We start from the raw sequence: 22,402 nt of genomic DNA on the forward strand, positions 1-22,402 counted from the left end.
AGCACACAGACAGACCAGAAACGTGAGCCTTTCAGGGCAACATATTCTGCTCAGCCCTCGGCAAGTCCTGTATGGGTGTTGCCGAATGGAAACCCTCTCTTTTTGCTTGGTGACTCCCCGAACGTCGGTAGTGCCATCTCCTTACCATGGTAGTGACATATGGAAAGTTATGAAAGCATGAAGTGAAATTTGCTTCCCATTGCCGCGGAGGGCCTGGGCTGTGTGGCCAGTACAAAACTCCTCCTGCTCATGGCTTTAAAGGAATCAGGTTTTCTTTTTTTTTTTTAAAGGAATCAGGATTTCTTGGAGAGGTGGGAATTTCAGTCAGCAGCAGAAGTAAGACATACCCTCCTTTTCAAGGGAAAGCTAAAGCCTGTGTCAGCATCCGTCCTATTTTTATCCACTAGCACCAGCTGCTGGATATCGGTGGAAACAGAAAAACTAGCAGAAATATGAGCGCCCGGTTAAAAAAGCAGCTGGAAATACAGCGATGGAGCCACCGCCTTCCCCCAGCTCCCAAAACCTGGCACCTCAGCCCCGGGGCTGCTGAACCCCCAAGGGAGCCAGTCATGTAGGGACTGCTTTGGCAAGATGTCTGAGACAGAGAGCAGAGAGGTCAGGCTGGGATGCCCTCAAAAACACCCCAGCCGGTGCCAGATGTGTCCTTCCCCTCTTCCCTTTCCCTGGCCACGCCCTGTGTAGCAGGGGCTTGGCTGGAGACCCCAGCATGTGCATTGCTCAGGGGCCGCGTTGAGGGGCCGCGTTGAGGGGTCTCTCTTGGGACAGGCTGCTTGGGAGCTTTCCCCACCCCTGGGGCTGTTGGCAGCCGGCCGCCGCAGCGCATCCGCCGGGGCTGGGAACGGGAGGCTGCCGGCTCTGCAAAAGCCATTTGCAGCCGCCCTGGGTATTCGGGCGCCTGAGAAACTTCCCCTGCACCGCTCACATGGGGAGGGCTCTGCCTGGACCCTGCCCTGCAGCCCTGGGACACGCTGCCCACAGCATCCCACTGAGGCTGTGCCTGGTCACATGCTGATTTGCCCCACACCCCTGGGGACATTTGGGAGGGACCCCGAGGGACAAGTTACCCACAGCACAGCAGCAGGTTTGCAGATGCAGCACTGCTGCACACTGACGGGGAGACGACACGGGACAGCCCCCATCCCTAGGGACCCTGCTGCCCTCGGTGATGCTGCACAAAGCCTCCCCATGGGAGGGAGGCTGCGGAGCAAAACAAACCCTGCGGGTTTGAGGCAGGGCAGAAACCAGAGCCAAGCCCTGCATTCCCACAGAAACCCTTTACGTTGCACCTGGTGCCCAGCCTTCACGCTGGGCTGAATTTGCCTGGGAAAGCATGAACCTGTGGGCTGCGAGCTGCTGAAATGCAGCACGTCAGTGCAGGCAGAGCCTGGCTGGGGGAAGCACTGTCTCCTTGCGGTCCTGGGCCTCTTGGATTTCCCCATTTGCTGTTATTTTATCCGAGTGAAAATGCTGGTGCCAATCCTGCAAGAACCCCAAATCACTATGGTTCACACAACCAGGGTCACCTATACTGTGGCGGAGGGTACAGAGGGGAAACCCGAGTGGGGGCACTGTGTTCCCCACTGCCTCGCTGGGTGCTGAGTGGGATGCCCCAGGCTCCAACACCCTGTAGCAGAGGCTGCACCAGGTACTGGCATCGTGTCCTGCTCTGTCCCTGCTGGGGAGAGTGCAAGGAGAGTCCCGAGGGGGTCTGACTAGGGCCAGGCCCCATTCTGGGGTCACCCACCTGGGGCGCACCCGGGATGCAGGGGCTGGCCGAGTCACAGGAGTGCTCCTTACCCCCTGCTCGTCACCGGTGACAAACCCATTTCACTCTCCCAATCCTGCCATGCCTCATCCTGTGGCATTTCTCCCTTCTCCAGCCTGGGGCACAGGAAAGCTTGGCACAGCGGTGGCCGGGACCCAGCGCTCACAGGGTGGCTTTCCAGTCCTTAGCGGGGCTGTCGGCCGCCTCTCGCAGGAGTCACAGAGCATGCAGGGTCTCCTCCCTGTTGGTGCCCACATAGCACTGGCCCAGGAAGGCGGTCGTCCGGGCTGTCTCCGAGCCTGGAAGGGTCCGAGGTGGCATGAATCGAGGTGGTGAGGCATGAAGCCACCCCTCTGCATCCCGCTGGCATCCCCCCTGCAGGGTGATGGCCCCCTCCTGCCTACCTCGGAGCCGCCAGCACACAGTGAAGGAGAAGGTGGGCTGTGAGACCAGCCCCGCATCCTGTTGGGACCCCTCCAGTGGCGAGTTGAGGATTTCGGAGTCACCAGCAGCAGGCCCTGGCAGGTAGGAACCAGAGAATCTGCCGTCCTTGCCAAGGGCAGACACAACCATCCGGCAGCCGGTGTTGCTCTGCCACAACCCAGAGAGGAGGCACTGCAAAGGCCAGTGCTATGGCTTGGGGTGCCTGGGCAGGCATGGGGGACATCCTGCTCCTGCCCCACCACCCTGGCTCTGCCCAGGGCTGCCTGCAGCACTGGGGGATGTGCCATAGACCCTTTGTGAAGCTGGTGCCACCGGCATCGCCACCTCAGCACGAGCATCGCCCCCACAGCACCGATTGCCTATAGCCCAAGCGCTGCTCTGGGCTGTTTGCTGCTGCCACCCCCGAGAGATCGGGTCCTGCCCATGCTAAAGCAGAGGGTGCGCTGCTTTCCCTGCACGCTTGGTGGGAAATGGGGTTTCTCTGGGGCACGGCTCCATTTGTCTGTCTCTGGGTGGATTCTCACAGCATGGAGCATCCTTGCAGGAGCGGTCCCTCCCTCCCAGCCTCTCCGCAGCTTCCCACAGCACTGCATAGTGCTGGTCCCACCAGCTCCAGCAGCCTGGCCCCGGCTCCTTGCTGAGCACCGCAGCCCCAGCAGCAGCCTTTGGGGTCTAGCAGGGTGCCAATGTCATGTCCCCATCGCCACCTGTCCCCGTACCTTCCTCTCCGCAGGGGTGATGCATCCTGCCAGGGCCAGGGTGAGGACCAGGGCAAAGGCACCGCTCCCCATGGCTGCGGGGCTGTGAAGCGTCCGGCATAGCTCCCTCCTGGTCCCGCATCCTGGCCCCCTTTATAGGGCTGTAACTGGAGCCCCACAGGCACCGGGATGACAGCCATGGGGCAGGTGGCCTGGTGGCAGGGTGACTGGGACAGGACAGGCAAGGCGAGGAGGTCTGCGTGACCTGGGCAGCGTCGGAGGAATCCGGGGATGAGCACGGTTGTGGAGAGAGGAGGGAACATGGACTTTTTTTATGGCCCTTATAGCAGCCTGGAAACCATCAACTACCTTCCTTGGGAATCTGTCTTCTGTGCATGCAGGCTGGAAATTATTACCTGTTTAAACATTTAACTGCTCCCTGCTTTGCTGGTGCCGCTGCTTGACCAGGGTGTCACCACCCTGGTGCCAGGGCATCCCTGGCAGAGGCAAGCTGCAGCGGTTGCAGTGCTGCATGGGAGGGAATGCTTGCCCTGCCTTCTGCTTTAGCAGCAATAACATTTTCCCAGCATCTTCTGGATATCAGCTGCTAATTTTGCTGCTTTTGCTTTTACAAGGGTTAGAGGAAGAAGTAGCCACAGAGGGGCATTGGGGTCCAAGGAGCATATTTGCTAAACACATCCAGCATGCTAACCTGCCTTGTATTTGCACCTCTTCCTTACATTTGCTGCTCTTAGGGGTTTTGGATGTACAAAACACAGCGTGCACTGTCCCTGCGTTCCTGAGCTGCTTCTCTGCTCGCTGCAGTGCCTGGAGCAGGCATGGGGCGGTGGGCAACTGAAAATTAAGGTGGGATTTAGCTGCATAAACACATGCTGTTCCTGGACAGCAGTGTCTGGGGCATTGGACGGCAGCAGGGCTGTGGTGTGTGTACTGGGGGTGGGGGAGTCCCACCATGAGGCAGCACCGCTCAGTCCCCGCCACAAGTCCCAGCACACCCTGGGACCTCGCTGCTGCTGCTCAGTGCCTCTCGCTCTGGTCTGGATGTCCCAAAAGGCTGGGGTGAGCGGACACAACCCCTCTCCTAACACATCACTCCTCCTTGTTGCCTTTTACAGTCTCAAACTCACGGGCTTATCACAGGGGCCTGAGAAATCCCCCCCGGGGGATCTCTTGCTCTTGCCCTGGATGCCATGCTCCATCCACTCGGCCTGACAGCAGCCCCTGCCTTTCTGTGCTGTTTGGCAGGGACAAGCCACCCTGTTTGAGGTGCCAGGGAGGTGGCAGCCACCACTCCATATCACGACAGCGTGCATTGGCCTCACTGGGCTGGGCCAGGCTCGACGAACTGTACTGCTAGTGTGCTGGCATCCCCGGGGCAGGGTTATATTTGTAACGCTTCTGCAGTAGGCTTCATCTTCAAAAACTTTGCGTCAGAAGAGCTGACTAAGCTTGGCAGGTATCGGCAGAGGCAGATAGAGTGGCACTGCTGAAATGCAGTGGCAGAGAAGGGTAAAATCCCTGGTTGTAACCCAGGGAGACGGGGTGGGATGGGATGGGATGGAGTATGATGGGATAGGGGTTTTAATGTGCATATTTTACTCTGGGTGCTGTGCAGCGCAAAGGAAATGCTTTACCGACATCTCACATCTGCTGATACCGTTACCTCCATCACCCAATCCTACGGAGCATGGAGTCCTGGGACTGGAAAGGAGTCTGGTGGGGATGGGCATGAAGGCACTGCAAGGAAGGCAGCTGGATTCGGGATGCTGATGCCACCTCTGCCACTGGCAGGCAACAGGGGAGTGATGGCGCAGAGTGGAAGTTTGGGTTAGGATGAGGTAGGAAAGGAGCCCAGGGAGCTGGATGGGGGGAATCAGGGAGGGGTCCAGATGTCCCTGTGGAAGGGCAGTGGTGAGCCCTCACCTCTGCATGGGTACCTGTGGGGACAGAAGCTGCCTCAGAGGGGGAACAAGGGCAGTTTTTTAAAAAAGATGACCACAGCTGACATGATTTTTAAATTTTATTTTTATGGGAGAGGCTGGTTTTTCTTGCCTTGGAGGGGCCAGCTGCAGCCAAAGCACGCCATCATGGGGTGGGCAAAAACGCATCCTCACAGGATGGGGACAAGCTCGGTAGAATCTTTCCTTTCGGGGTGCGTTTGCGCGTGAAGACGTTTCTGCCCACCCTGTGGGAAGTGGAGAGTTCCTGTGGGATGATCCGCAGACACGGCCCACTCAGGGCTCCCGCTGCTGGGTGACAGGGATGTCCCTAAGCCTCCCCAACTTTCCTCAAGCGGCTGCCAGATGCTCCTGGCCAGGGCAGGGACCTTGCCAGGAGGCATTGGCATCCCTGCTGCAAACCCGTGCTGGGGGATCCCAAGGGGATGCTCATCCCCAGGGGTCCTGGGGAGGGCCCCTCTCTGGGGCCACTGCCCCCACGTCCCCCCACTACCTCGTAGCTTTCCAGTCCTCCTCGAGGGACCCGACAGCTTCACGCAGCAGCCACATGGTGGTCAATGTCTCCTTCCCGGCTGCGTCCACAAAGCACTGTCCCGCGAAGGCGGTGGTGGCGTCTGGGGGAAGCACTTGGTGGGGGGTCAGTGTGGATGGCACCCACGCTCGCTGGCTGCTTCCCCCCGCCCCGGGGTCCTCCCAGCCACAGCCGTGTTCCTGCTCCGTCGGCCACCCAACCCACGCCGGGGGGACCTGCCCTCTTTCAGCAGCTCTCTCAGGCGAGGCAGGCTCTGCGGTATCGCATCCCCCGTGCCCTAATGGGGCCCGGACCCACCACGGTCACCTCGGGCCGCGCGGCAGGTACGGGTGCAAAGATGCTGGGTGAGGAGGGGCTGCCCTGTGTGAGCCCAGCATTGCCTGTTAGCCCCAGGCTGGCCAGGCACCGCTGCCTCCCTCTGCTTAGCTGCACCAAAGCATCATCCAGCAGACTTCCCAGCAGAGGAAAAATCCTGCTGGCCGCCTGCATGGCTCCCAGTGCCCCCGCGGTGCTGTCACCAGGTGTCCCAGCACTTACTGGAGAACTTGTCCCAGCGCACGGTGAAGGCAAAGGTGGGCCAGCCCCCCTCGCTGGGCTGCTGCTGGGCGCCCATCAGGGGGGAGGCACGGGCGCAGCCGCCGGCGAGGGTGACCCACGTGAGGTATTTCCCCTGGAAGTCCCCGTCATCCCTCACCGCCGAAATCTCCATCAGCGAGTCCTGCTCATTTCTCCACAGCCCGCTAAGGTGGCACTGAAGGGACACGGCCATGGGCCCTCTGCCCGCACGCACGGCGCAGAGGGGGACCCCATCCCTCCCACTGCCCCACGGCCGGAGGCTCAAGCCCTGCTGTGAGTGCAGCTGCGGGGCACGGGTCTCCCTGTCCCTAGTTTGGGGAAATGCTCCTGCAAGTGCTGCTGGCTGCTGAGTGCAGCAAGGGCAGCCCGTCAGCATGCATGGTACACCCAGACACAGACCCCATGGGAGGCAATGGCCTGTGTGTGATGCTCCCGGGCACAGACCCCGTGGCAGGGAATGCCCTGTGCATGGTGCTCCTGTGGGAACAAAGCTTTGTGGAGGTGGTACCAGGTGGCTGGGCATGACCCAGAGATACCCTGCCCATTGCCTGGACTAGGTGCTTACAAAGTTCTCCTGCTTGTCCCAGCCCAAAATGGCATCTAAGAGAGAACCCCTGGCTGCCCACGCTGCATCCCAGTGCCATGTCTGCCATGTCCCCATCATCACCCGTTCCTGTACCTTCCTCTCTTCAGGGGCGACGCATCCCGCCAGAGCCAGGGTGAGGACGAGGGCAAAGGCACCTCTCTCCATGGCCGCAGGGTTGTGAAGCGTCCGGCACGGCTCCCTCCCGGTCCCGCGCCCTCGCCCCCTTTATAGGGCTGTAACCGGAGCCCTGCAGGCACTGGGCTGGCAGCCGCGGGGTGGGTGGGCTGGTGGCAGGGCGCCGGGGACAGGCGAGGCGAGGAGGTCTGTGTGACCTGGGCAGTGCAGGAGGAACGCGGGGACGAGCACGGCTGTGGAGAGGGGCAGGGGCGCAGGGATGGTTTGAATGTCCACTACCCAAGAGGCTCTGCCAGCCCATTCCTTGCTCCGCAACCGAGTCTTTGGGTTGGGCACAGGCTGGTACTGCCCCACCACCCCCGTCCCAGTGCTACCATGCAAACACAGCGCTGCAGCAAGTACAACCCGACCAGCTCTTCTCCACTGCACTGAAGGGTGGTGTGTCTGCCCACGGGAGTTCATCCTCGTGGCAGTCCCCTCCTGCGTCACAAGTTTCTGCTGCGGTTTCTAAGCTGTTTTTTTCTCCTGGCTGTGCTGGGCTTTCCCTGGGTCTGGGAACTGTGACTGTCACTGCAGCGGGAGCTCTTGGGCACCCCAAAATTAAACCCTCTTGTCAGTGCAGAAGGGATTTTCTGGAAGATATGTAGATATTAAAATTTTCTTGTCCCCATGGAGGGCATGTCCTGTGCATGGTGCTCCCATACACAGACCCCATGGGAGGCAATGCTGCATGCATGGCGCTTTGAGGCTGGGCAGTGCACAGCTACACAGCAGAGCCCTGTCTGAGCCCTCCTAAGGGGTTCCTAATGGTACAAGACTGTAACAAAGATGGGCAGGTGGGCAGGGGTCCTCGGATCGCCTGGCTTTTGCACAGGGACACGGCACAGCCACCTCCTCCAAGATACCTCTCCAACCAGGTGATGCTGCAGGGGAAGACAGAGCTGGCACCTGGCTGTGTCCAGTTCAGGAGGGATCTCTCTGGCCCCTGCCCTGCACAGAGGATGAGCATCTGCTTTGAGCATCCTCCTGAGACACATCTGCCCCAGGCTTGAAGACACCAGGAGGGCCACTCTCTTCTTGCTGGGGAGCAGGATGTGGTGACACCTCCATGCAAATTACATTTTGTTTTTAATTACAAAATTAGAGTAGCTGCCTTAAGCTCCCATCCCAGGAACTTGCTCCAAAAGCCCCCGGGATCCTAGCCCTTGCTTGCTGCCAAGCTGGCTCCCAGCACCGGCACCCACCCCCAGGGCTTGGCGCTCTCCCTGGGGTCTCCATGCTGCACCTATAGGTGCAGCCCTAGCACGGAGAAGGGATGGAGAAGTGCCCTGCAGCCCTGCTCTACCCACTGGCTTTCCAGTCACCCTCACGGCTGTGAGCCTTATCTTGCATGATCCACACGGTCCTCAGTATTTCCATTGTCCACGAAGCACTGGCCCATGGAGGTGGTGGTGGAGAGTATGGGGAAAAGGTGGGAAAGGGTGCTGGGGTGGCATTTTCCCTCTGTTAGGCAGCCAGCTTGCCAGTTTGGGAGTGGAAAAGGCTGCTTGTGGGTGGGTGATATTTCCCTCCACAGCCTCCTGTCCTGCTGGGACTGGGGACATGGCACTGCGTGGGGGGGGGGTATGCAGGACAGAGGGGGATGAGCCCTGCAGGGAGGGCAGAAGAGCATTAGAGACATCACAGGGAGGGCAGAGGACCTCTGGGGACACCATAGGGAGGCTGGGAAAGAAGAAGCGTCTGGAAAGCTCATGGTGAAGCCAAAGGTGGGCTGCCTTTTCTGGTCTGTACGGTGCTGGGATCCCTGCAGTGGTGACAGCTGGATCTTGTTCGTGGTGGCTGTCTCGGCCATGTGGTAGCAGCCCGCAAAGTCACCTTTTCCGTTCATGGCCCCGATGGTCATGCTGGAGCCCAGATTGTTGATCGAGTGCCCAGTCAGCACGCACTGGAGCGGAGGGGACTCAGCATTGGTGCTGCGCCACAGCCCAGGTGCAGGCAGGGTGGCAGGAGCGGGCACCCCCAGGAGCTGTAGAGGGGAAGCTGGACAAGCCGCAGGTCCCCCATCCACCCAAGAGTATGTACTGCCCAGTGTGATGATCTCAGCTGTGGTTTGGGGATGCAGGTCGCATCTGGGAGGGTGCCCCAGCTCCCGGCAAACCCCAGAAGATGCTGGGGACCTGGCTGAGGAGCTCCTCCATCCTCCCAGGATGACGGTCTGTGCTTGGCAAGGCTGCAGCAAGGAGAGAGGCGGAGGAGCAGAGCAGGGTGTGCTGTCCCGACCGGGAGGCTGGCGAGAGTGATGACCACATGGACATGGTGAAGGGGGCAGGAACTATGGCACTTCATTTATAAGTGAAGTTATAGGCTTGAAAATCAGATTTATTCTTTTGTCATCACTGCAGTGTGGCTGGGTACCAGGCTGTGCCTGTGTACACACCCAGATCGACCAGCCATGGAGTCCCTGAGTGACCTGGGAACTCCCCAGCTCCATCTGCTTAGGTGGGACAACAGCTGGACTGAGACAGATGTTGGGCACTGAGATGTTCAGTGTTGAGACAAATGTAAACAGTCGATAGGAACAGTCCCTGCAGAAATGGTCGCATAGGACAGTCCTCTGCGTGTGGTTAAGACATGCAAGTGCTGGAGGACCCCTGCAATGGAGACTCCTTCTCCATCCAGACAGTGACCAACAGTTTGAGGGATTTGATCTCCTATGTGAGCATGCAAGATCCCAATAAATTAGGTCTTTTTTTTTTTTAACCAATACAATATGTGTAACACAGACATAACAGCAACAATACGCTATGTGTGACTGCAAGATTCCTCCTGCCTCCTCCTGTTCCCTGTGCCCTGAAGGCATTCACAGTGCATGAACTACCATGACAAAGACTTGCCATGCAGCAGCAATGGATGGTTTTCCTCCCAGATGGAGGTCTGCAGCGGGGCTGAAGGGGACCCTGTTGCTCACCTTTGCTGTGCTGATGAGCCCGAGCTGGAAGCCCGAGGCAGACAGTGCTGGATTTGCGGGTCGGAGAGGCAGAGCAGACATGAACAGTGTGCAAAGCACTGCAAGCAGGTCTTGCAGCTGGTAAAACCCCGTGCCAATGAATGCCCAACGCCCATGGGGAAGCATCTTCAGCCACAGTCTCCCCCAGACTCCTGTGGGCACCCCTGCCACGCCATGTCCTATCACCTGCCACCCCAAAACCGAGATGCTGGATGCATCGCAGCCTTGCTGGGTGCCCTGATACAGGGATTGGCCTTGCAAACAACTCCGCCAGTCCATGCCCACTGCATTTCTCACTGGCACCGTGGCTGCCTGCAGGGTTTGCATACTGCTGAAACCATGGTCTGCCGCCTTGCTGGAGCACCCCAGGACTGCTGCACAGCATCCAGGGAGCCCTGACCTAGGGAAATGTTGCTGTGAAGGCAATAATAAAGTCAGGAGGATGCATGCAGTAAGGCTGTAGGCTTAGCGGGATGTCCCACTGCTGAGCTGGCCACACTTCGGGGTGAGAACAGAGTCCTGTGGTCCCTCTGCCACTTTCTTTCCTAATTATCAGGTTCCTCTAAAGCAGGTAAAAGGCTGCACAGACCAAAGAACACCATAACAGAGAGCTGGTGTAAAGGCATTCTGCCCAGAAAGGCTGTAAGGGAACTGAAAAAGCTGGAGAAATTCCAGGGAGGCACCGAGAAGGAAACAGCAACATTGCTCCAGAAGCGGAAGATGGACCCAAGGGAGAAAAAAGTGAAAAGCAAACAACGTGCAAGCCTGCAACAAAGTAGGCTAAAACACAGAGCAGGTGGAAAACTTGCTAAAGCCACGGATGCTGTTAGCAAAGCTCTCCCATGGCATTCGTGGCACGAAAACCAGGGGAGCAGCCAGAGCCCATGCCTGCCTTTAAGCCCCGCCACCCCATGCCTGCCTTTAAGCTGCTCAGATCCCAGGCAGGGTGCCAGCGTGGGGAGTGCAGCACCGCCTGGGGTTATTTTCGGACCAGACAGCTGAGGGGCCAAGTTTCAGGTTCAGACCCTGAGCTGAGCTTCCTGGAAGTCATTCTTTTCGGCTGGGAAGGGTGACTGAGGCAGCAGCAGCCCTGCCCATTACAAGTAAGTCACAAAGTCCGGCAGGCAGGGGTTTGGGGCTGGATTTGCTGGATGTCTGCTTTCCAGTAAATCACACACGTTTCCCTAGGAAGAGTTTTGGGGCTGGATGTGCTGTAGCTACTGGTGCTGTGCTGCCAGTACGGAGCAGCCCTCGCCATTCACCAGGATTATGGACACAGCCGAGACCCCACACCTGCCTGCCTGAAGGCTGCCTTGGAGACGGGGGTGCTCCCAGACAGCTTTTTGAGGTGTAAAAGGGCCCCCCAGCTTACTCTCCCATCATGCTTACCTGGCATTGAGTAGGGAAGAGCCAGTGCTGGCCTGTGCTTGGTGTCAGAGGGTCACTTTGGGGATGCACCATCCCATTTGGGCTGGAAATGGGGCTTTCTTGCAGCCAGTCTCTTCCCGGAATAACAGGGTGAGAGCTTCACCTGTACCCACTGCAGTGCTTTAGACCAGATTCCCCCAGGACATATCCACAGACTCCATAAGGTTGGGTTTAAAGGAAAAAAAAATTTTATTGGGGTTTTGGGGACATTTTCCCCCAGAGCTGATAACCCCGATGCTGGGACACACTGATGTTACTGAGAGGTCTCCCAAGCCCGGCTAAAGCAAGAGGGTTCCCCCTCCTCCTTTCAGCACATCCGAGTGAAGGTGTTGCAGCCGGTCCTGTGGGAAAGCAGAAGCCCATCGGTGCCCGGCTGGCAGAGAGGCAGGAGTGCCAGCCGAGTGCCCCATGGCTCACCTGGTTGCTTTCCAGTTGCTGGGTAGGAAAACTTCTTCCAGTTGATGGTGAAGCCAAAGGTGCACTGCTCATCCTCATCCAAGTGCTGGGAGCTGATGAGGGGGGAATGGCTCAATGGGTTTCTGGGCGCTTGACACAACGGTGTGATACTTGCTGGAGAAGTTGTCCTGGCTGTCAACTGCGGACATGTGCATCCTCGAGCCCAGCTCGTTCTCCCACCAGCTGGTCAGGTCGCACTGCCGGGGGATGAGCGGATGTGTCCCCGGGGGCTGCCTGCACACAGCCCCTACCCCTGCCCTGTGGGCTGAGCCCCCTGCCTGCGCCCCCCCCAATGCCCACGGGATGCCGGCCTCACCTTGCCGTTCCTTGCGGGGCGTTTCTGCTTGCAGCTCAGCCATCACTTGGTGTTGGTCACCTTTGCCTCCTTTGTGCTAGCCTTTTCCGCCCTGGGGATCTCGGCTGCCTGGCAGAGGAGCTTGGAAAAGAAAGAAAATGCAGGGGCAGGCTGTGGGCAGTGGCACAGCAGGGTGTCTCCAGAGCCCCGCAAGTGCTCAGGCACTCATTTTTAAGGAACAGGCTTTATAAAGTTGACGCCATCACAGCCATGTCAGGAGGGCCAAAAGTTGGGGTAAGCCGAGCAGAAGGGGAGAGGTGAAGAGGAAAAGGACCCCCGGCAGGACCCCCGGACAGGTAGGAATACAGGCAGGACCCCTGCTCCAGCCCTGCCAGGTGAGCTGTGTGACCCCAGGACATGTCTGCCCGTGCGTGTTGGGGATGTGTGCTGGGCTCAGCAACAATATGTGGCACGAGTGGAGAGCCCACTGGGATGGGCAGAGCCCTCGGGTTCATGGTGGGCTCCTGCACGGCCAAGGAGGCAGCACAGCCAGTGCCCTGCAGCATCCGACCTGCAAGGCTCTGGCTCCTGCTCCAAGCACTGCCTGTCCTCTCCCACACCGCCCCTACCCGGACAGAGGCAAGCCACCCCCTGGGGCAAGGTGCCCAGGCTACCCCTGCCCCAATTCACCTGCATGTCCCCACATACATACCCCCCTCCATGAGGGAAGGGATCCTTATGCACATCCCTCCCAGGGACATGGACAACCCTGGAACATCTCCCCCACCTCAGAGCAACCCCCTTGGCAGGAGGTCCCGTCAGTGTCCTCCTTAGAGCAAGGGGTCCCCCTGCTGCCGGGGATTCCCACCGCGCGTGGGTCTCCCACATGTGTCCCTCCCCCCGACATGTGCCACTCTCCCGGGGTGGGTCGCCCACGCGTGTCCATCTCCGGAGCCTGCGACCCCTACATGTGCCTTCGTGTGGCCTCCCCCGGGGCCGAGTTTCCCACATGTGTCTCCCAGCAGGCGCTCCCACGCGCGCCCGCGCTCCCACCTGACTCCCCGCCACGGCCGCGGCCAGGGCCGCCCCGACGGGCAGGGCGAAGGGGCAGAGGGCGCGGGGGGTTAACGGGGCTACAGCGGTGAAACCAAATCCCGCTGTACCGGGGCTGCCCGCCCCTTTATAGCCCGGCCTGGCCCCGCCACCGCCTTGCAGGAAAGTCCCCGGCGGCACCCGCGGGAGGGGCGGGGCTGGGGACCGGGATGGGGATAGAGATGGGGACAGGGGCGAGGACTGGGATGGGAACAGGGATGGGGATGAGGATGGAGAGGGCAATGGGGATGGAGATGGGGACTGGGGTGGGGATGGGGTTGAGGATGGAGAGGGCAATGGGGATGGAGATTGGGACCGGGATGGGGACGGTGATGGGGATGGAGATGAGGGCAGGGATGGAGACGGGGACAGGGATGGAGATGGGGACAGGGATGGCGATGGGCACGGGGACGGAGCTGGGGATGTAGGCAGGGCTGACCTGAGCTGCCCGCTGACATGGCCCAGCCTGGGGGTCTCTGGCCCGTGACGCGGTGTCTCCTGGCTGAGGGATGTGCCTGGGCTTCACGCCTGCCCTGCAGGAGCCTCTGCCCCCAAACCCACCCCTGGTCACTACAGGGGACAGACAGAAGGATGGGGAGTTGCGAGGGCAGGGCGAGAGTATGTGTGCAGGGACGGCTGGTGGTCTGCAGCGGCTCCAGGGATTTGGCAGATGAAGGAAGCAAACCTGCCCCAACAGCAATGGGAAAACCCCAGGGCATTGCGGGCCAGAGCTGGGCAGCCCTGGTTGCATGTACCAGGCAGGAACAAAAGGCCAGCCAACATTGGGGCAGGATCAGGCCAGGGTGGGCTGTTGCTGTGGGGAGCAGGACAGCTGCTGAAGTATCAAGGATGGGGCCGTATGGGAAGTGGTGCCGGGATGGGGGATGTTTGGGGCAGCTGACAAATGTGGCTTAGGGGCGGTGGCGGTGACGCTGACACTGTCAGTGCTGGCTTTCTGTGAACCCTGTGGTTTTGCTTTCTGTTTCTGTTCCCTTGTTTAGCAAGGAGGCTGCTTACATCATCTCCTATCCTGTGGGCTGCCTTCTTAGCAGACCTCAAGAAACAGGGAATTTACAGCCATGGGTGTGATGAAAGGAGAGAAATTAAGTCTTACTCCCCAGGGGTCCTGCATGGTTCTTGGTGGCCCCAAGTACCCTGGTGGGCTCCCCCCACCACAGCTCCCAGCCTCATCCTCCCACTCCTATTGGAGTCCCGAGGCTTTAACCTCACAGACCATATGGAGAAGTGTTTGGGGACCCACTCATGCTGCTGGTGACAGCCACAGTAGGCTTTTGGGGACAGTGAGAGTGAGAACAAACACAGGTAGTCAGCGTAGTGCCAAGGATGCCAGTGTGCAATGAGGCTGAACTGAGAGTCTGTGTGTGGAAGGCAGGAGTGAGGATGAGGGTGCAGGGGTGAGGATGAGGGTGCAAGGGTGAGGATGAGGATGCAGTGGTGAGGGTGAGGGTGCAGGCGTAAAGATAAGAATACAGGGGTGAGGATGAGGATGCAGGGGTAAGGATGAGGATGTGGGCGTGAAGATGAGGATACAGGGATGAGGATGAGGATGCAGGGGTGGCTTTTTATTGAAAGTTGAACCACCAGGCACGTCAGCAAGATGGGCTTGGCCAGTACAGCCATACTCCGAATAGGCTCTGGTCCGTGCATTCTCCAGGAGCCATGGGGGCTGAAGGCAGCCCCAGAGCCCGACACGGAAGGAGGGAGCTGAGCAGAGGCTGAGGAAGGCTGGAGAAGGGTGGGCACACTGTGAGAGGAAGAAGATGATGGACAGGCCCTGACACTTTCCCGGGGCGCTGTGTGCTCACTGTCCCAAAGTCCCTGCCCCATCCGACAGTCTCTTCCCCTGGCAGCCCTGCAGCCCTCAGGCAGCACCCTTCTTCGAGCCCTTCACGCCTCTCCCTGCCCGCACGGCTTCTCCCCAGGGTGCTCAGGGGCACCCAAGTTAGGAGCTACGGATTAGGGAACTTGTGAGTTAGAAACTTCATCAGTTGCTGAGGTGATGAATTAGTGAGTTCACATGTTAGAGGGGTCTGTGCAAAGGGCATTGGGCCCTTGTTTGATGTGTTTGTTTGCTTTCTTTCCTGATGAGCTGATAAAACAAATTTGAATGTACAGGCGACGTCGTCCTGTGAATTTGAGCACCCAAAAGGAGCCTTATCCTGTTCCACCCTCTGGCTGATGGGGCAACAGCCAGTTAGTGGGAAATACATGTACATGTACATATATAGAGCAGGGATACCTCCAGTATCTGGCCTTAGCCACCCAGCCTGCCCAGTAGCTACCCCTGGAGCCCCGGGTCCCTCCCATTGTTGTCCAAAAAGCGGATTCGTGCCCGGCGTGCAAGTAACCAATTCCACACGCTCAGGAGAGATATTGTTTTATTCAGGCCTGGGTGATCGGTGGACTTGCCACAAATCAAGCACACCTGGTCTAATCACCTTTCTGTTTATATCCATGCTTGTCATACATATTTTAAATTTCTCTTTTACATATTCATTACATTTCCGAGAACTAATTATAATATTACATCATCTTAAACACATGCGCACTAAAGCCCTTAGGGTCTCCTTGGGGATCTCGGGTGGTCTCTGGGGTCGGCAGGGTAGTGAACGCTTCATGAACTTATTTCTTCTTTACCTTATAGGGTTGCAATTTGTCCCTGAGCCATGCTTGGACCACGTTTGTTTATAGTTTCCAAGGTTATTCTTCACTAGAGCCTAACAATGCTTCCAGGATACACAATTTAGACTAGTTACAATTCTACACACCTGCAAACACAACACCTGCCAGTTACCTGACTTCTAAGCAACAAGTCTTCATTGTTTAGAATTACAGAAGCGAACAGTAAAATTACAGAAGCAAGCAGTATGGAATAGTAGATACTGTACCTACTACATCACCATGGTCCCTCCAGTATCCAGCCTGGACTTTGGACCACCCCAACACCGCAGACTCCCAGCTCATGACCATGGTCCCCTCTACGGGGACTGGCTCCCGGTCCTCCCTCCTATGTGCACCCAGGACCAAGCCCCCCACCCAGGGCAGTAGCTGGAAATGGAGTTTAATGTGAAGACGGGGCGGACGGGGGTGCAGAGGTGCAGGATGAGGCCAGGTGAGTGTGCTGGCTTGCCTACACGCAGCCTTCACCCCGACACCCGGCTGTGGGGCATCCCACTGCTCCACGCCAGGTATGCTGTCCGGGGCCACCCACCGCAGGGCCCCTGTGGGCACCCCAAACAAGCGCACGGGCAAGAAGGCAGCTGCCGAGGCCCAAAGCCATGGCCGGGAAGCAGGAATACCCAGCTGCTGTCCTCCCCTTGTCCCCCAGCCCTGCCCCTCCCAGCCCCCCAAAACACCACCCTGCCTTCCCTGAGCCACTGCCCGTCCCCCACCCCACCCTGCCCACAGCCACAGAGTGGCTTCTTGCCTCCCAGAGACACACGGGGCACGGCTTTCTGCCGGGCAGAGAAAGGTTTATTTGGCTCCATGTGCAGGGGCAGCAAGGTTTGGGAAGGGGGGGCCCTGCCAGCAGGCTGCTGGGAGGCGCTGGGAGGCACTGGGAGGAAGCAGGGCAGGGCGAGGCTGTGTTTCCCAGCCAGGATGCTGGGAGCAGGCTGCAGAGAGCCTCGGGGATGCAGGTGGGACAGCAGGGCGCAGGCAGCTCCGGTCCCCGTCCCCATCACTTGATGCGGGTGAAGACGGAGGTGCCGACCCTGCGGGGAAGCCGTGTCAGCAGGAGGGGAGGCAGGGCTGCGGGGTGGGAGGGCAGGGTCAGGGCTCACCTGGTGGCTTTCCAGGCGTCCCTGTGGGATGGGACCTCTTCCCGCAGGAGCCACATGGTCTCCAGCGTCTCCTTCCCGCGGCGGTCCACGAAGCACTGGCCCACAAAGGCAGTGGTGGAGTCTGGTGGAGTTCAAGTGGGGCAGAGGGGGCTGAGAGCCTGCGCCTCCAGGGCAACCTCGGCCACCTGATCCTGGCAGACAGACAGACAGACAGACCCCCCCCTGCCACATGCCCTGAACACACAGATGGACCTCCCCGGCACATTGCCCAGGTGGGTGGCTTCCACAGATGGAAGATGTGGACAGACAGATGGACACTCCTGCCACTCTCCCAGACAGACAGACACCCCTGCCACCCACCCCAGACAGACAGCCCTCCCCCACCACGTCCCATGCCAGGAGTGAGTGTGTGTGGCCGGTCCGTGGCCACAGCCAGGGTTTCTCTGGGTGCCATGGCGGGTATGTGGGACCAGCCGGGGAGCACCCCGCTCCCAGCACGGGCAGGGGATCGTGGGCTGCCCCGGGATGCCGTGCCGGCTGCCGCTGTACCTGCGAACTGCCACTGCACGGTGAAGCCGAAGGTGGGCTGCCCCTTGGCACCGGGGTGTTGCTGGGCCCCTTGCAGGGGTGACACCAGGATCTGCTTGTTGGTGGCCGCCACGGCAGTGTGGTAGGAGCCCGAGAAGGTCCCAGATGCGTCCAGGGCCGAGAGGGTCATGTTGGAGCCCAGCTCGTTCCTCCACAGGCCCTGCAGGTCGCACTGGGGACCGGGGGTTGTGCCGGCACCTTGGGCAGTGCCGAGCCACGGCCCCCCCTCCAGCTCGCCTGGGCAGTGGGACACGTGCCCCGTGTATGTGGGGCTGGCACGGCCCCTCCGCACGGCAGCTGGGATGGATGGCACAGGCACCGGCTGGGACAGCACTTCTCCCTCCCGTGGCAAGGCAGGGCAGGGCAGTGCAGAGCTGGGGGTGCTGGCTACACCCCCATACCAGGGGTAGGTGACCAACACTACCCCCTGGGACAGCTCAGCCAGAGCTGGCAGCCCCCTTGGTCACACACGCTGCACACTGGCATGGCACGGCATGGCATAGCACAGCACAGCAGGCCACAGCAAGAGCTTGCAGGCCCTGGCACACAAGCACTGTGTGCTGGGGTGGCACGGCACAGCACGGCATGGCACAGTGAAAGCATGCAAGCCCCTCAGCCATGCACACTGTGCCCCAGGGGTGGCACGGCATGGCGCTGCACAGCATGGCACAGCACAGCACGGCACAGCACAGCATGGCACAGCATGGCATGGCACAGCATGGCACAGCACAGCACAGCATGGCACAGCACAGCACAGCACAGCACAGCATGGCACGGCACAGCATGGCACGGCACAGCACAGCATGGCACAGCACAGCATGGCACAAGACACTGTCGCAAAGCAGGGTGCAGCGCAGCGTGGCATGGCACAGCATGGCACAGCATGGCACTAGACAGCACAGCAGGGCACAGCAAGAGCAGGCAGCCCCTTGGCTGTTCACGCTGCAGCCCAGGGATGGCACAGCACAGCACGGCACAGCCAGGGCGTGCAGCTCCTCATCCAGTCACTCTGCATCTTGGGGACATGGCACGGCATGGCCCCCGGACGGGCGCTGCCCCCAGGCTGCCCTTACCTTCCTGGCAGCAGCGGCGCGGGGGCCGAGCAGGGCCAGGGCGAGCAGGAGGCAGCAGCTGAGGCTCCCCATGGCAGCAGCGGCGGTGGTGGCGGCTGTGCGCGGTGCCCGGGCTCTGCCTGCGCTGCCGCCCCGCGCCCGCTTGGCTCCTTTTATAGCGGAGGGGGCTGCGGCCGGGCAGCGGCCGCCCATGCTGGGCCTCCTGCCAAGGGCCACCCTGGTGGGAGACGGGCCACCAGCCACCGTGCTGGTCTGAGCGGGGTCCTGCTCCCCCAGGCAAGGCGGGGGTCCCGAGGGAGCACGCCAGCGCGGTGGGGGCTGCAATGGACGAGCCCAGGCCATGGGGGGGGCACGTCAGGGGACCCACACCGGACCTTGGGGTCGGTGACAGGAGAGGGCCATGGGATGCCGCGGGGGGGATGGTGGAATGTGGGCACTGAGCCACGACACAACAGGAGCCAGGTGGGTGTTTGCAGCAAAGCTTTATGGGGAGAAGCAGGTGGTGGGGCAGGAGGAGGGGTCCGCAGCCCCGGCGCTCTTGTCAGCCTGGGAGCCCCCATGCTGTCACCCTCACTTCTTCCGCAAGTACAGGCGGGTGAAGACGTTGATGCCGACCCTGTGGGGACAGAGAGGCAGGAGACGTAAGGGTGGGAAATGCACCCTTGCACAGGGTAAATGCACCCTGCCAGTGCCGAATGCCCACCCAGCCCCATCCCACCCCCCAGCAGCGTTTGCACCTTGGTGGGACCCCGGGGGAGGCCATGCACGAGTACCCCATCCTTGGTCACCCCCATGCTGGCAGCAGCTCTGCCAGGCGCTGAGCACTGCGGGGTGGGAGAGCCCTGATCCCCTGGGGATGCGCAGCGGACCCCGCGGTGCAGGGACAGGAGGCTCACCTGGTGGCTTTCCAGTCGTTCTTGATGCCATCTACATGTGACCTCAGGAGCCACATGGTCTTCAATACCTCCTTGCCCTCCTCGTCCACGAAGCACTGGCCCGTGAAGACAGTGACGGAATCTGTGGGAACGGAGCAGGAGGTGGAGGTGAGCATGGCTGGGGCGGCACGTCGGTGCTGAGCCGTGGCCCTGCAGCCTGCCCCAGTGCAGGGGACAGTAGACCCGGGCTGTCCCTGCCCTCTGGGGACAGCAGTGATGGGGAAAGCAGGGAGGAGGGGTCAGAGGGCTGGGGGTCTCTCGTGGAGATGCAGACAGCAGCGGGCTTCAGCCCCCAGCGCATCCTCTGTGCCCTGGGACTGGGAGGTGACACCAGCCAAGGAACTCCGGGGTCAAGGATGGGGAGCATCAGGGACACCACAGAGCATGGGAGAGCACTGGGGACACCCCAGGGGAAAGCAGGGGATCAGCAGGGACACTGCAGGGAAGGGCAGAAGAGCATCAAGGACATCACAGGGAGGGCAGGGGAGGGCTGGGGACACCACAGGGAGGCTGAGAAAGGAGAAGCACCTGAAAAGCTCCAGCTGACGGTGAAGCCAAAAGTGGGCTCGCTCTTCTGGTTTGTAAGGTGCTGGGATCCCTGCAGCGGTGACACCTGGATCTCATTCGTGGTGGCACTCACAGCCGTGTGGTAGGAGCCGGCAAAGTTGCCTTTTTCGTTCACGGTCCCGATGGTCATGTTGGAGCCCAGGTCGTTTTTCCAGTGCCCGGTCAGCACGCACTGGAGCAGAGGGGACTCAGCGTTGGTGCTGCAGCACAACCCGGGAGCGGGCAGGGTGGCAGGAGCAGGCATTCCCGCAGCCCCCCTGCCCACCCTGCCCTGTGCATCCGACCCCTGCCCCTACCTTTCCTGCAGAGAGGCTGGGAGCCACCAGGGCCAGGCTGAGCACCAGGAGGAAGAGAGTCGCTTGCACCATCTCTGCAGCAGGCAGACCGCTGGCGTACCCAGGGATGTGCTCCTCACAGGGCTCTGCCAATGCGCCTCCTCTCTCGCCTTTTTATTGCTGCCAGGGCTGCGGGTGGCAGCTCCAGCCAGGGCATTGTGCAATCTGGGTGTTCCCAAATTTGCACTTCCCAGACGTTAGAAAGGGTGATTTCAGGCAGATATTCCTAGAAGTGCCTGCCGAAACTGTCCCTCTTTGCTCACATTTCCCTGGCACCTCATGAGGAGGCCCTGACTCCTGCAGGTCTGTGACTGCCCCAACAAAAACACCTTTTGGGGGCTGTTGTCCCTTCTGCCACCCGTTTGCCACGCCAGTGCCGAGCCGTGGTGCATAGGAGTGCCAAGCAGCCTCAACCCCAATGCACCGCAGGATCAGCCACAGCACACGGCCTCACCCTGCACCTCCTCACCAGGCATCCTCATGCAAACCCACCCAGCACCTGGCTTCTTTCTGGGGCTTTGCTTTATTCCCCCCCGGTACTGAAGCAGCCGCAGATCAGGCTACAAAGCACCAGGTCTCCTCTTGCCCGGGGCTGGCGTGCAGGTTTGCTGCTTTTTTTACAAAGTGGCCTTTGTTGGAAGGAAATTATTTTGTTTATGGAAAACAAACATTCCCTGCATATCTTGGACGTCACATCTTAATGCTGACAAAAATTGTATTTACGCAGGGATTCTTAAATAACTTTAAGTACGTATTTATATAATTCCCTTTACGTTATAGTTGTTGCTGGCTGGAGAAGCTGAAGTGGCTCGGTTCACACCAGATTTTCTCACCATTCCTCAACGATTTCCAAGGCAGTCTCCTAAAATATGTGTGTTTTAATTCAGCCAGTCATCACAGCAAGAGCTGATGGAGCCCTGTTCACCAGAAAATGCTCCTTTTCTTAAAATGGAGACAAGGCAACGCTTTGCAACATCTCAGAAACATTTCCCAAATTTTGCTTTCCCTTTAATCTCACATTTGAGCCCCAGTTTCTCTCTGACAGTAAAATTCATCGCTACCCAAGCTGGGGAGCATTGCATTTCTGCTGCTGGCATCTCAACACCCCCCTCTCCTCTCTGCAGGAGCCCCACATCCCTCTTGTACCCCTGCCTGCAAGAGCTCCCCAGCCAGAGAGCGGCTGCCTGCGGGAAATTCCTGCCCCAGTGTTTGCTTTCCTCCATCTTAGAAATTAAATGCACAACAAGGTGTTTTCCCACGCAGCTGCTGTTTGCTTTGGCTGTTTTTTCGGCAGGCAGGCGCTGCCTGGAGTGTGGCCGAGGTTCATGATAATGAGCACAGTTGGTCTGGGAAGGTTGCAGGGGCAGGGGGGGCAGCCATCACCCCCTCTCCATCACCCCCTCGCCATCACCGCCTTGCCATCACCCCCTTGCCATCACCTTGGTTCAGGGAGCTCCCGCAGGGACACCATGGCCACCGGTGGGCACGGGGATGGGCAACACAAGGTCTCCATGCTGGCACTGCTGCTGCTGGCAACCCACAGCTCATTTACAGCTGTAGGTTTATTTTAGCATCACACAAACAATATTGGTGCTATCTGCCCATTGTGGAAGGATTTTTATCAAATAATGGACATCCTATGAACACTCCAAGCACTGAGGATTTGTTAACAACAGTATAAGGCAAAGGGCTGCTAAAGAGCAATTGTGGTCTCTGAAGCAATAGCAGAATAGGGAAGCAGGCTGAGAAATATAACTGTCAGCAGATTAGGTAACGGGATGCAGGCAGGGGAAGCGTTCGCGTGGACACCTGCTTTTGACCAATCTGTATATATTAAGATTCGTGTGCTTGCTGACTGTAGACCAATAGGGGGACTAGATGCGTGTGTATCTGGGTAGAAGAATGTATATAAACTGAGCTATTTGGGCAATAAAGTGGCACTAACTTGATCACATTAGTCGCTGTATTGTGTCCGAGACTTCCGCATCTGCAGCCCATAACCTTTATTTTTCCTGTATTTAACAATCCCTACCCCAGCGGCGTATCTTGCAGGTGCAGGGATCAGCTCAGTGCTCAGGGAGGTAGAT

At 59.4% G+C, this 22,402-nt stretch overlaps 4 protein-coding genes across 4 annotated transcripts; all 4 read right to left on the bottom strand.

Annotated features, from left to right (window-relative positions):
• Positions 1-2,002: 2,002 nt before the first annotated feature.
• On the bottom strand, positions 2,003-3,021 carry LOC142075426 (avidin-like). The gene is made up of 3 exons (XM_075136713.1): positions 2,950-3,021; positions 2,191-2,401; positions 2,003-2,085 (listed from the first exon to the last, which is right to left on the bottom strand). Exons 1-3 carry the CDS (start codon positions 3,019-3,021, stop codon positions 2,003-2,005), a joined length of 366 nt encoding a protein of 121 aa, XP_074992814.1.
• Positions 3,022-5,034: 2,013 nt separating this feature from the next.
• Positions 5,035-6,766, bottom strand: LOC142075831 (avidin-like). The gene is made up of 4 exons (XM_075137813.1): positions 6,695-6,766; positions 5,977-6,190; positions 5,401-5,521; positions 5,035-5,134 (listed from the first exon to the last, which is right to left on the bottom strand). Exons 1-4 carry the CDS (start codon positions 6,764-6,766, stop codon positions 5,035-5,037), a joined length of 507 nt encoding a protein of 168 aa, XP_074993914.1.
• Positions 6,767-16,515: 9,749 nt separating this feature from the next.
• LOC142075467 (avidin-like) lies at positions 16,516-18,579 on the bottom strand. The gene is made up of 4 exons (XM_075136839.1): positions 18,479-18,579; positions 17,367-17,577; positions 16,818-16,938; positions 16,516-16,748 (listed from the first exon to the last, which is right to left on the bottom strand). Exons 1-4 carry the CDS (start codon positions 18,548-18,550, stop codon positions 16,715-16,717), a joined length of 438 nt encoding a protein of 145 aa, XP_074992940.1. The 5' UTR covers positions 18,551-18,579; the 3' UTR covers positions 16,516-16,714.
• A 362-nt stretch (positions 18,580-18,941) lies between these two features.
• LOC142076080 (avidin-like) lies at positions 18,942-20,400 on the bottom strand. Its single transcript, XM_075138466.1, has 4 exons — positions 20,277-20,400; positions 19,942-20,152; positions 19,375-19,495; positions 18,942-19,094 (listed from the first exon to the last, which is right to left on the bottom strand). The coding sequence occupies exons 1-4, from the start codon at positions 20,346-20,348 to the stop codon at positions 19,049-19,051; spliced, it is 450 nt and encodes a 149-aa protein (XP_074994567.1). The 5' UTR covers positions 20,349-20,400; the 3' UTR covers positions 18,942-19,048.
• Positions 20,401-22,402: the final 2,002 nt, after the last annotated feature.

The sequence above is a fragment of the Calonectris borealis genome, chromosome Z (assembly GCF_964195595.1).
Source record: "Calonectris borealis chromosome Z, bCalBor7.hap1.2, whole genome shotgun sequence".
Classification (NCBI taxonomy): Eukaryota; Metazoa; Chordata; class Aves; order Procellariiformes; family Procellariidae; genus Calonectris; species Calonectris borealis.

Excerpts from the sequence above, each read along its gene's own strand:
- LOC142075426 (XM_075136713.1), bottom strand. The coding sequence starts at position 3,021 with ATGGGGAGCGGTGCCTTTGCCCTGGTCCTCACCCTGGCCCTGGCAGGA. Across the intron at positions 2,402-2,949 it reads TCACCCCTGCGGAGAGGAAG|TGCCTCCTCTCTGGGTTGTG; the intron begins GTACGGGGACAG and ends TGGCCTTTGCAG. Across the intron at positions 2,086-2,190 it reads TGTGTGCTGGCGGCTCCGAG|GCTCGGAGACAGCCCGGACG; the intron begins GTAGGCAGGAGG and ends GGACCCTTCCAG.
- LOC142075831 (XM_075137813.1), bottom strand. The coding sequence starts at position 6,766 with ATGGAGAGAGGTGCCTTTGCCCTCGTCCTCACCCTGGCTCTGGCGGGA. Across the intron at positions 6,191-6,694 it reads TCGCCCCTGAAGAGAGGAAG|TGCCACCTTAGCGGGCTGTG; the intron begins GTACAGGAACGG and ends GTGTCCCTTCAG. Across the intron at positions 5,522-5,976 it reads GCGCTGGGACAAGTTCTCCA|ACGCCACCACCGCCTTCGCG; the intron begins GTAAGTGCTGGG and ends TGCTTCCCCCAG.
- LOC142075467 (XM_075136839.1), bottom strand. The coding sequence starts at position 18,550 with ATGGGGAGCCTCAGCTGCTGCCTCCTGCTCGCCCTGGCCCTGCTCGGC. Across the intron at positions 17,578-18,478 it reads GCGCCGCTGCTGCCAGGAAG|TGCGACCTGCAGGGCCTGTG; the intron begins GTAAGGGCAGCC and ends CCCGGTCCCCAG. Across the intron at positions 16,939-17,366 it reads CGTGCAGTGGCAGTTCGCAG|ACTCCACCACTGCCTTTGTG; the intron begins GTACAGCGGCAG and ends GAACTCCACCAG.
- LOC142076080 (XM_075138466.1), bottom strand. The coding sequence starts at position 20,348 with ATGGTGCAAGCGACTCTCTTCCTCCTGGTGCTCAGCCTGGCCCTGGTG. Across the intron at positions 20,153-20,276 it reads CCAGCCTCTCTGCAGGAAAG|TGCGTGCTGACCGGGCACTG; the intron begins GTAGGGGCAGGG and ends CCTCTGCTCCAG. Across the intron at positions 19,095-19,374 it reads AACGACTGGAAAGCCACCAG|GGTCGGCATCAACGTCTTCA; the intron begins GTGAGCCTCCTG and ends CTGTCCCCACAG.